Here is a 13342-nt window from a genome sequence, read left to right as displayed (position 1 = left end):
TCAAGCCACGTTAAAAGTCACTATTTGGTACAAAGGGACAAAGAAACATAAGTCCAAACCCAACAAGCTCTGAGACGTTGTTTCTAACGGTGTTAGAAATTAAATGACCCTGAGCATGTCGGCTTTTATCTGTTACCAACATCATTAATAGCAACGACGAAGCTCCCATTTAGAGAAGTACAAATGAGGAACTTAGTTGAAGTTAACTAAGTTAATGAGTAACTCCTAAACAGCCTAATTTTCTCCTTAAAGATTTTTAACATCTCACAAACAGGAACACAGCCTTTAATCTTTGAATACCTACAATTACAATTTCAATCTCCTTCAGGTAAAATAAAGTATTACTGGTAAGAATCTTTTGCAGTATTTTAATAAAATACTTTTCAGATGGCAGAAAGAAGTCACCGGTAATCCCTCTAAAAGCGATCAGAAGATGATGGTGATGATGAAGCACCACTGTGTAAATACTCACTCTGCACAAAAGACCAGGAATATCTTTTTAATCACAGTTTTTGTCTCACAAAGTCAACCTTAAGTGTCTAAAGATCTCAAACTCTGATCTTCCATGCAGTTCTGCATATTAAGAGGCTTCCCTGCTCCAACGCACCTGATTCAGATGACATGGTGATCTTACAGTTTGTTCTGGCCCATTCATTTGAGTTACATGTGTTGAAGCAGGGAAATATCTAAAACCTGCAGGGTTTGAGATCCCTGACTCGGAGGAAATTCTGCTTTGCGCATGTTTTTAGCTAGCTAGGATTCACAGCTGCAATGTAGTCTTTGCTAATTCAACTGAGATCTGCGCCACATATCGGACCGTTGGCCAAGAAAGTTTAAGTTATTTTGTAATCATAGTATGTCATGAAGTCAGTGTGTTTTTTGTTTTGTTTTTTGTTTTGTTTTTTAACTTTTAGGGCTCCATGATTTCTGTGATGCCAAAAACTTTCACACACATTCAATGAATTTAACATTAAACTTAAGTGTGAAATTAAATACATGAGGACGTTGTCTGTTATCTTCATCGATAAAGAGTTTTTCCACGGTGCCTTAGCCAAATAAACAAGGAAATGGAAATAAAAGTGAAATGCTTTTTTTTTTTTTTTTTTTTTTTTTTTTTTTTTACACAGAGAAACACAAGTTGTCCAACTTGAGTTAGAAAATATGAAAAATCTGCTTCTTTTTCTGGTGAAGCATCAGAACAAGCTGGCAGATCAACAACATGCCTTCATCACAAAAATATTTTGCTGTAAAACATTAGTTTCATGCGGTTCACCAGCTGATTCAGAGCGAAGTTGTTTAAGAAATCTGTATTTTCACCTCACAGACATGCATGTCAGTCTGTCAAATCTGAAAATTGATTTCTTTTTTTCAATTAAATAAAATGAATCCCCGATAAAATTTTTGTAATTTTTATTGTTTTTATTGATCTATTTACTTGTCTTCTTGGGCATTATAGCAGCAGAATGATGGTCTGGCTACTCGGTTGTTTTCTCCTAACTGAAATTAAGAAAAATCACGAGCAAAAAAAGGGTTGGGGTTTTTTTTTTTTGTTTTTTTTTTTTTATTTTGCTTTTAATCTACAAAATTCAGCAATACTGAATGATTTTGAGAATTGCAATTTAAACCGAAAATCGGCACCCAAAAAAAATCAGAATCAAATCGAATCGGGAGAAAAGCATATAGTCACAGCCCTTTTCCTTGTTTAGTTCCCTCATCTCTAGTTTCCAGTTTATTTGCTCACCTGGTTCAATTTTCTGATTCTTTTCACCTGTTCAGAGTTACTACCTCCATGTATTTATGCATCTTGGTTTACGTTTTCAGAGGTTGCTTCATTACGTTCTCATGCATTTACTTCATGCGTTAGTTGGCGTTAGTTTATCTTCAGTATAGTTTTGGGATTAAAGCGTCTTGATTCTGGCGTCGACTCTGCATTTGGGTCCACACCACCACCTCTCCGTGGTCCCCTACGGCTGGAGTTAGAGATGGTTTTGTGAGACAGGTTTTTCTCCTGAAAGCTGAGACTTGGGAGAATGATGTGTGTTATTTCTACAAAGTAATTCTGTTTTATGGGATATTTTGGGGGTTAGCGTTTACGCTCCTACTTCTGTTCATACATTCATTTGACATCATTTCAGCCTGACTGCTGAGGCTCTCCTGACAAATTGGGTCTTGATGTTGACTGTAATTAAACGGGTTTGAGCTTCTACATGCACATGCATCATGTACACAAGTGGACCAATAATAGTAAAACAAATATTTGTTTGGAGTTTTAAAGGTTAAATAGATAAATAATCAACCACCTCTAATAATATTTCCCTTTAAAGCAATGGGAGGAAAGCGTAACACCCTTCCTGCTGAACCTTCCCCCCACATGTCAGCTTTCCCTTTTCACCATCTTGCACCTTGCCCTCTGTCGTTTCCTGGGGTCACCGTGGCAACGAAGGGAGCCACCTGAGGCCTGCACCTGAGCTCTAATTGAAGCGTTTCTAAGGGAGCAAAAGTAAACAACGTGCCAAGTAATGCATCACCACGGCGATAAACTCGGTGCAGCTCTCAGGGGTTGTAAAAGAGACCGTTCACCTGAGTGGCTGGTTGGGAACAGCTGATGACGCAGGAGCAGGAGAGGCATGGAAAGAGCTGATCTGCACATACTGGGACCATCTTTGCTTTGCTATGACTCACTTCACTGCTTGTACAAGTCTGTAATTACCTGTCAGGATGAAGACATCCACAAATGATGACATGTTTTGACAATTATCAGGTGTTAATAATCAATTTAAATGCTCACATTTTACCAATTCCTCTCTCTTTGCCCTCCTCGTGCCGTCTGACTGAAGACAATCCCATCATTGAGAAGAGAAAGATCCATGCTGATCAAAGTCTACATTCCTGCGCTCTACCAGCCTGACCCAGTCCCCTCCAGCATTCCTCCTGCAACAACGATCAACAACTCTCGAACTCAAATCTGGGCTTTACTTTTAGATATCTCATTGTTTAGAAAGTTTTTCAGCTTAAACAGCTGGTTTACTCTCCTCCAGATGTTCTGCTGAGCCTTTCCATATGATCACTCTCATTCATTCATTCATTCATTCATTCGAAGACAGTTTTTTTGTCATTTGTAATTCCACTCATTTAACAATACGTCTACTATCTTCTCAAGTTCGTGACCACGCTGCCACATCACCACATACGTCAGGCGGTGCCATGCAGCTGTCCCGACTGAATCCATCCACAGAGAAAGTCTACGAGTTATAGGAGGAAGAAGTTGCAGGCCGAGTGGAACAAAAATGACGGGAATGTGTCATGGATTTTTGAGCAGGATGTGTCTATCCTCTTAGAGGTCACCAGGCAGAATCAGCGTAATTCTCTCAAGACAAAGAGAGGCCGGAGCAGTAAGCAAACAAAGGTGCACCTGTAAATGTCATGCCGGTCAAGGGGAAAAGAACTGCTGTCTTTACCTGACCTACGATGAAAAACATAGGCATGAAGCTCAAACACAGGCTTCTACTCGGCTAACTTTCATCCTTAAGTATGAATAATTTCATATGTCTTTGAAGATGAGTCTTAGAGGGAGAAAGCAGTGTTTGCTGCATCTTATCTAAATGGGTCTTGGTCCAGGTCTTCAGGACCCCCTGCCCTGCAGGTTTAATGGGCAACCCTACTTTAACACACGCCAATGGGCTCATTAACAGGCAGCAAAATAACCTGTTGAGGAAGTTGTTTGTAGGAGGATCATGTCTAAAACGTGCGGGGCAGGGGGTCCTGAGGACTGAGAAACACGGGGTTAATAGGATGATTAATGTGCACATCTATGAGGAAATGCCACACATTTTTACAGTTTAAGATCAATTAAGCATAGCAGTGGTGAGTCTGACCCTTGTCTTTTAGCAGAGTAATTCCTTCAGTCACTATTATAAATTCATCAAACATGTGGAAATCAACATGCCTGCTAACACTTGGTCCGCTTTATACATTACCAAAAGTAAGTATTAATTCTCCCATCGCTGTTTAAAGTTCTAAACTATTCACGGTTGTTACCACATTATTAAATGTTATTTCAACCATTTGGTTAAAAAAAAAAAAAACATTCAGTGTTTTAATTGCCCTGAAAAAAAATAAAAAGTGAAAAAATGAACTGTTTACCTGCATTTCTCAGGAAGTGTAATCTTTTCTGTCTGTATCTGAAGAGTTATCTGGTGTCCAGTAAAACCACAAAGTCTTTGACATTTGTGATTTTTTTCTTTCATAAAAATGAAAACATTATGCTTAAAAATAAGTTCACGAGTCCTGCGAAGCCAACAAGTGCACAATTTCTTATATCGCAACCATGCTTTTAATATAAAATAACTTTACAACGGAGAGCTTACAGTCTGGTCTCTTAATGATAAATAATAAAAGTCATAAATCTAAAATGAGGAGTCATAAACCTAAAACAATCAGAGAACAGAAAGTAAAAAGTAGATCATGGTGGCGGACTCCAGGTTCTATAGATAGACCGTCTCATTTATTGTACACAAGGTCAGTTTGATAAAACGTTCTGCACACAAATATTTAATTATATAAAAGTAAATACTTGCCCCTGAAGCATAGAGTCAGACCAATCTGCTTCTTAAAATGTAACTGACAATCTAATATTGATTGGCCCAATTTGTTGTTAGTGTAAAGAGCAGCTGTGTTTGATTGTAAACTAGCTCCTGTAAGCACATACGTCCCCGAAACGCTCGCAGGAGAAGCTATACTCCTGCTCCTGCAGACCTACATGCCCATCCAGGGTCTCCTCTCCCACAACGAAGCAACTCTGTCACCAACTGATCTAATCAATCAGAAAGTGTAAGCTTGTATGTGGCAGACCTCATGAGTTACGTGCTCAGATAATACAGGCATCTAAAAGTTGACTTTTTAGATCTGATTTTATTTAGATTGTTTTAATTTTATTGCTTTTATTTTTTGATTGTTTTTAGATGTCTAAAAATTTTTTAAGTTGTCCTAATGTATGTTAATTATTCTGGGGTTTTTTTTTTAACCCCCCACAATGTGGCACTTTGGTCAACATTGTTGTTTTTAAAGTGCTGTATAAATAAAGTTGTATTGTATCTAAGAAAACTAACACTGTTTAAAGGACCAAAAAACCACCAAACTCCTCCGTTCAAGTTCGTTCAAGGACTAGAAGTGTAAGTTGTCTAATGATACACAATCCCCTCTAATCGCTGACTGACGTCCTCTTTCAGCATATTCAAGTTTTATTTAGTCCACAGAAGCTTTGTACCTGTGTTTGCTTCTGTTGTTTAAACAAGTCATCATATGCTGCGGAGCGCTGGTGGAGCGGTCTGCCCTGACGCTGTCTCAACTGCAGGCTACATCTCTCTGCTCGCCTGCACTTTAACCAGATGGAAATGGGTTTTAATCAGCAGCATACAGATTAATAAGTACAGAGGTAGGACTCTGTTTTGTCATGCACCTCATTAAAGTCACGTTCATGGGAGCAGAAAGAAGAACTCAAGCGTGACGATCCATACATGGTTTGATATGAAAGCAAAGGAACATTAAAACTAAACTTAATAAATTCAAAATGATCAAGTTTTTTTCTCAGTTTTTACATGATGGCACATTAGATACGCAACAACCTAAAATCACACACACACACACACACACACACACACACACACACACAGATGTGTAAGATTTGTAAAGGTTAATGTGCATTACACAGTTTTACAGTCCAGAACAACAAGCATAGGAATGATGTTTCTCCATGAAGTGCATTAAAACCATGTAATGCACGGGTCCGACTGGTTTAATCCACTTATACTATAGTCCCACACAGTAAACATTTCATAATAAATGTTTTTGTTTGTTTGCTTGCTAAATATGCTAAAGTATATGAACTATTTTATGTTGGCCCCAACACGTTTCTCTCATTCACCTGTCCAAAGTCAGCTGATCTGAACCAGTTATTAATGTGTTGCTATCAAAAGTGACCAGGGTCACATATTAACTTCTAGCAGTGGCTGAGTAACTTGATGGAATTAATTTAAATATTAATTTTACATTTTTATTCATCATTTCTCTCACGACCTACACTAAAAAAATGTCTTGTTTTGTACATGAATACACCGCCCAGCAAAAGCCTGACGATTTACCCTTTTGGCAAATTACAGCACCATGTTTATTTATCATCTTTTATAAGCTGAATATGTATTCCGCATATTCTAATCTACAGCATGCTACAATTTTTATATGTACAATTTTAATCAAAGTGCAAAAGTGAAACTTGTTTAAATTAATATTTTATATTCCTAAACATAATTTTGCATACTGAGAAAAGCAAATAATCACATTTCATCAAATAATGCAGTATACAATTTAATAGTTCAAGAAAATTATGCATTTCAATTTTTATTTTTGATGGACTGGCGACCTGTCCAGGGTGCTCCCTGCCAGTCGCTCAATGATTGCTGGGATAGACTCCCGCTTCCCCACATCCCTAAACTGGACTAAGCGGATAAGAAAATATTTATGCTTGCCAGCACAGACGGCCCAATAAATTGCTTATAAATTAAAATTAGGAAAACAAACAATTAGACAATAAATGCAAAATCAAGATCTTATCATTCCACAGAACTGATTCAGTGTGTCCCGCCTCATCAATCATCTTTTAAAATCAGGAGACATCCACTTTAGTGTTTCAGAATAATTCTGCTAGCTTAAATCAGTTTAACTATAATAACAAAGAGAATTAAGAGCTGAAAACTTTGCTACAATCCTACAGGTTGATAATAAGCAAACCCTTAGTTAATTTATTTTGAACAAATGAAAGAAAAATATATGTACATACCTACCTATACATACATATGTACATATATACATACATGCACATACATACATATATACATACATATACATACTAGAAAATAATCACAAATAATATTAAAAACCATAATGATGATAATTCCTCATCAATTTGATTATTAAATAAATTTGTGAGATAAAAAGGAGTTTGAAAAGGGAGTGGGAAGAAGTGTACGCTTATTTATGATAATCAGTAAGAACCTTACTGCATTATTTTTCTCAGCATATAATATTTTACTTTAACCTCTACAAGTGGCCTCTGTGTTGGATGTGATCCGAGAGGAGTTGCAATCGCTTCGAAGTCACGCCATGTGACTGAAAGTTACGTCCTGTGACTGCACTGCTACTTCCCCACAGTGTGAAAGTGGCACTTAAAGGCATCACACTATTTATTACAGAATTACACACGAGAGCCAGGTTTATTATTCACACCTTGCTTCTTTAGAAACGGGACAGAATAAAAGGAAAAATTAGCATAAACTTTGCTAATGACATACTTGGAGGACAAATTGTGATATTTCATTAACAGCCTGAAAGTCTCGGTGACTCAGTCAGTGAGCTGAAATCTGTCCCATGACTTTCACTGTTAAAGACACATGATTAAATAAGCTTGTATTTAGCCATTTTAAGGTCATTCTGGTCAGTCTATCATTAGTGTGAATTTTACAGACAATGTTTTTTATCACAGGTTGAAATGCATACAGTTTAAAGTATTTTGTACATGTGGCGCTCCATCGCAACCAGAAGTCACAAACCTCAAAGTAACCAAAGTGCTGTACAGGTAAAATAAAGTAAATCAATATTAAAAGCACTAAAATAAAGACAACATAATAGTTAAAAGACAAAATAAGACAGAAAAGACCGAGTGCTCCTGCTCTCCAGAGTTAAAAGCCAACATAAAAAGATGAGTTTTCAAAAGAGATTTAAAACCACTTAAAGTCCCAGCAGACCTCACCGAAAGAGGGAGGCTGTTCCAGAGTTTGGGGGCTACTGCAGGAAAAGCTCTGTCTCCACGAGAAGCAGCCTTTTATAGACTCAAATCCCAGTTCAGCAGTGCGGTACCACCTTCGCTTCCTTGTGATTGCAGAATCAGAGCTGCTGGAAGTCAGTCGGGTGTCATAAGCACCCAAACGACTAGTATGTGGCTGCTTGATGTCAAATTTATAACTAACTAGTATCTCCTGATTCTGGTTCTGTTGTGGGTTTGTGGGTTCATCAGTCCATCTGGTCTCATTTAGCTCAGGGGTGCCGGCATCCGTCAGGTTTTTGTTGTTTTCCTCCATCAACACACCTGATTGAAATCAAATGGATCCAGCCACTTCTTGTGTCTGTGTATACATTTCGCTCAGGTGTGTTGGAGCCTGGAGACAACAAAAACCTGCAGGATGCCTGCCCTCCAGGACTGGAGGTTGACACCTGGGATTTAGCTCATTCATTCCACCTGGATCTTGTCGGGGTTCTCTCTATATACATTGTATATAAAACACTTGGTTTCAGTTCATCTGTGCCAGTTCCTTAGTTGTCCTTGTTCTATTTGTTCATGTGGCTCTTCTGTTGGGTTTAACGTCCTTACCTGCATCCGCCTGCCTCCTGTCTCATCTAGCCTGCACCGCCACCGTTCTGTCAAAGACTATTACTTTTGTATTGCAAGTTTCTGAAATTTATTGTTTAAATATGCAAATGGTGTATTATACAGCCCAAAAAAACATTAATTTGCATACATTTCTAGGAAAGAAAAACAGAACATTAGATTATGCCAGTTCAAATGTCTGTTTGCATATTGTGGACATAAGATCGAGTGAAAGGTTTTGACGGAGGGGATGTAGATACCTCTCTATTACTGCACAGTTAATAAAATACCATTGATGACCAGAAAAAACTACATTTTCTGCACGTTTTGGAGCAGTACAGCTGATAAGCGGCCAGCAGAAGAACAGTGACGAAGCTGCAATGTCTTCTCTGGCTGCAGAAACCACCATTGTCTACTGCACCGCCCAGTGATATACTGGTTCCTAAAGAAGTGGGTATGCACTCACTTTTTTGTCCTTTTTTTTTTCTTCTTAAAACAAAAAGAGCCCAGAAAAAGGCTGTTTCAGAAAAAGTGACTCTATTCCGTTTACTGCAAAAATCCATCCTCATGTTTTCTCATTGACACATGATTTCTGCTCTTCAGAATACGGGGATACGGGGAGGCAGATAGGGAGGAAGAGTTATGAAATGACTAAACCAGTACTGGCACACAGACCAGTAAGAGACAGGCTTATAGACATATATACATACATACATCTTTATTATGTCTATGTTCAGGGCCCTGCAATGGACTGGTGAGCTGTCCAGGATGTATCCTGTCTTTTGCCCAAAGACTGCTGGGATAGGCTCCAGCTTCCCCGTGAGCCTTCATTGGACTAAGTGGTTAGGATAATGAATGGATGAATGGATGGATGGATGGATGTCTATGTTCAGGCTAAAGTTAACGTAGCTGATGGCTAACTTCACCAGTGTAGCTTAGGTAACCGTAGCTACATGTGGAGGGACGTTTGTAATTGTAAAAGCAGCATCACATGTGGTTTAGAAGTGGCTACACTCGATGCTGACTGAAAAAGAAGTGAGTATATTCTGTATACCTGCATTCCCTGGACTAGACCACTGGCACTGCTCCCTGTAATGTTTCTTTTTCAGAATGAGCATTTTGATGATCTCGGTATTATCTAAACCTGATGTCAGAAGTCGGAGGTGAACACTGAACTAACAACCATGCCAATGTAGGGGACGCATGAGAGGAGTGACGTTCTAACAGAGGAACCTGTTGACACAAAAGGAGCATAGACATGACATAAGGTGGAAAATCAGTGGTATTTTTGATGCATCATGATGTAGACACTCAGAATCAGGGTAAGGAGAAAAAAAGTTTCTTTTTTTAAACCTGTGTCTTCCTGTCTTGAAATCATCAATCATACATTGCCATATTTATCTTCAGAGTGAAGCTGCATGTCATGGGTCATGAACCCCACTGGTCTCATTTCTCTACCAGCTCCAGTTTCCACATTTCAGGAAGCTTTAGTTAGATTATTACCCAATATTTAATGGGATTCAGCTCTTCTCTCAGAAAAACTTGTTAGGTGAGCATAATGCAAAATAAATCATTTCTACCTGAATCAAACAATTTAACCCCTCAGCACCGGAAATTATTTACTATTATAGCAACACAAAGTGAAAACAGGAACAAATATGGGGAAAAAAATAGGGTTGACGATAGGTTTTCGTCCCAATTCAATTCAATTCCGAAATTTTTGGGTGCCAATTTGATTTAAATTGTGATTCTCATGATTCCCCCCCAAACAGCGGATATTTGTAAAGACTAAAAACAACAAAAATGTACAAAACTTTTTTACTTGTCATTTTCCTTGATTTAAATTAGGAAAAAAATAACTGAGTAGCCAGACCATCACTCTATTGCTATAATGCCCAAAAAGACAAGTAAAAAGATCAATGAAATGAATAAAAATGTATTATAAATTATTTTTATTTATTTGTTGAAAAAATGATTTAACAAAAAAATTTATTTTTAATTTGTGAAGCGAAAAATCCCAATATTCAACCCCCCCCCCGAAAATTTTTTTAACATAAAACAAAAGAGAGGTAAATATTAAATAAATTATTAGCTAGTATTAAACAGATGAATGATAAATAACTCAAATTAAATAAATACTTAAAAAAACTGACAAATGCAAATAAATAAATTAATCAAATAAATCAGCTTGATTAAAAAAAATAAAAAGGTGAGAAGTAGTTTGTCACTAATTTGTGACAACAGGTGTCATGTGGTTAAATTAGTGAGGAATGATTTGGTTGAATGAATTAAGTGTAAATATGCTGTAGATGTAGTTTAACTAGACCTGTAAAAGGTAAATAGAACATATTGGTCTTCCGTCATTTAAACTTGCATGACAGTCTGAACTCTTTTTTTTTTTCCCATTACTATAAAAGTTTTACTCTAAACATCCACTGAACCAGGTGCTGGATCACATCCAGCCAAGTTACAGTAGGTTTTTTGTTTGTTTGTTTTTCAGCGACGACTACAGTGAAGAAAAAAAAGCCACATGTCAAACTGTTAATAGCCTATGTGTAAATGTATGAATGTGTGAAAAAGCCACACACATCCTCAAACTAACAAAGTGCCAAACACACGGAGGCCAAAAGGCTTTTTCCAGCCAGGTCTTATCTGTGCCTGACTTGAAGGACTCTGCAGTCCTATTTAGTTAAACCCAACCAGGACAGACTTATGAGTGGGCAAGCATGTAAATGTGCACTCAGTCAGCAAGAGATTTATGCAAATTCTCCTCACACACACAGAGAAACACACAGGAATAGAGAAACAAATTGGGTGTGGGTTTATCTCACAAGCAGAGATGGAAAGTTTCTAGTTTCCCACTAGTTTTCCTTGTTTGTCCCTTAAACTGGGACAAACAAGACAAACCAGTTTCTTTCTCTGTCCCTATGTCTCTCTTCCCCTCCCATACAAACACAGACACACACACACACACACAATCTCCTGAATGATTCATTAACACTGTGACCATCCACACCCACCCAACCCCACAGGTCTGCCATATCACCTGCGAGCCTCTCCCAGTTCTGCTCCGTCCCTCCTCCACACAGACATTACACAACCTTTGAGCCGGTCCTGTGTGTCTTTCTGCTCCTCGTCCCCTCCCCTATAACCAATAAAGTCCAACAAGGGGAGTGGGGTGATGACGAGGAGGAAGACAGGAGGAAGCAAGGCCTTTTTTTTTTTTCTTTAATGGATCACAAAAAAAATACCCAGTAAAGTCAAGTGAAACTCTAAAATACCATCCATCCTCACATTTTTTCCAACATTTCCAATAAATTATTATCTATAATCTCCATCTTGTGGTCAATATGAGGAATATTCATCTCCCTTTATTCATTATAGAGGTTGGACGACCAAAAGGACAAGAAACTTCCAAGCATTTTAACCCCCCAGTTTTCCCAGCAGTATTTCTGAACCAAATGAAGATAAATAAGTGAGATTTAAATATTACATTTAAATACTCTATAAAGCTCATTTTCCTTTCCTTGGAGAGCCCTGCAGGTGAGTCAATTACCTGTGCCTCTTCGGTGCTGCTTTCCTTATCCAGCTCCCCGATGTAGTACTGCTCCATCCACCGCCGGGCGTTCTTGGAGTGCCGGTGTGGGGGTCCTTCCATCTCCCGACTCACGTCCTTACCCGACCGGCTCCGTATCAGAGCTTCCCCGCCCGGGTGCATCCGCAGGAACGCGGTCACGTCGTAGACCCTGGTCCCGAGCAGCACCCAGCAGGAGTCCTTGGTGCAGTGACGGGCCACCTCCCTCTCTGTGAAGTAGCGGGGTGATGAGGACGGAGACATCCTGACAGGAAAGAGTTTCCACCTGAACCTGAACGCAGCGAGGAGAGCAGACAGACCTCCGCAGAGGGACCTGACAACTAATCTGGACCAAGTTTCCGACTTCACGCACTTTACATGCTCAAATGGCCAACGAGCCGAGGGGCGGGGTGTGAGAGGCGTTCAGGGCATACAATTAAGTAGTAATGACAAAAATCCTTCACAAAAGTTGATTAAAACTCGAGAAACATCTTAAGTATTTTCTAACTTTTGTGAATGTATTCGTTTTATATTTTATATTTCTATATGTTTTGACAGTATCGTTCACATTTTAAGTTCTTAAATATCACTTTTACGTAACATGTATCATGTAACAGAGTTTTGACAGTTCCGTGAATGCATCATATCATTCAGTGGCACCTGTTGCTCTGTAAACAGCTCTGGGAGAAAGTACAGATGAATCCACGAGTCTGTGATGTAAAGTAATAAGTAATACGTGAATTTGATTATAATAAGTAATATAAGTATCAGATCAAATCAACGTTATTAATAGGGTTAGGATGACAGAGCTTGTTTAAACAATTTGTCACATATTCCGTCATCACTTCCTGATCGATAAGATAAGTCGGCAGCATCAGGGTACACTGAGATGGATGACGTCAGAAATATAGAGCCATTTTATTTCAGTAAGTCTAATTTTTTTTTTTTTTTTTAAACAAAAATGAACCTTCTGCAAGCGATTTTGCTGCATTTGGGGTTAAAGTTGGCCTAACTTCTTCCTAATTTATTTCTTATAACTGCGTATGTTATCCTAAAGGTCCAGGACCGAGACGCTTCTGAAAGTAACAAGTCACATTTGTTTGCTAGAATGTTTTTTCATATGCAAACAGGGTGAATTTTATCTTCAGGGAACAGACGAGCTCTGGCTGCCTTCGCGTACCGTCGGAAACAACGCGATTTAGGCGAAGCGATTCCAAAACGTTTCGCCCACAGTGTTTAATTGTACAGAAACGTGTATTTGTCACCCTAATTTTAAAAAAAGAAGGGACCTGATTACGTTACAACGTTTTTGCATTTTGGAAAAAAAGTGAAATGTATCATGTTTAAAA

The 13342-nt window shown here is 38.5% G+C and overlaps 1 protein-coding gene across 1 annotated transcript in view; it reads right to left on the bottom strand.

The window, feature by feature from the left end:
* The window catches only part of fa2h (fatty acid 2-hydroxylase), a gene marked incomplete at both ends in the record, with an annotated part of 39799 nt that extends 27542 nt beyond the window's left edge, over positions 1-12257 (bottom strand). Inside the window, one exon of the mRNA XM_079252157.1 lies at positions 11976-12257. Within this exon, the coding sequence (XP_079108283.1) occupies positions 11976-12257 (282 nt within the window). The remainder of the gene's footprint in view (positions 1-11975) is intronic.
* Positions 12258-13342: the final 1085 nt, after the last annotated feature.

This window comes from Telmatherina bonti (genome assembly GCF_933228915.1).
Source record: "Telmatherina bonti genome assembly, chromosome: 2".
NCBI classification, from domain to species: domain Eukaryota; kingdom Metazoa; phylum Chordata; class Actinopteri; order Atheriniformes; family Telmatherinidae; genus Telmatherina; species Telmatherina bonti.
Note: the sequence above shows the minus strand (reverse complement) of the source record. Positions and strands in the feature narration are given on the sequence as shown.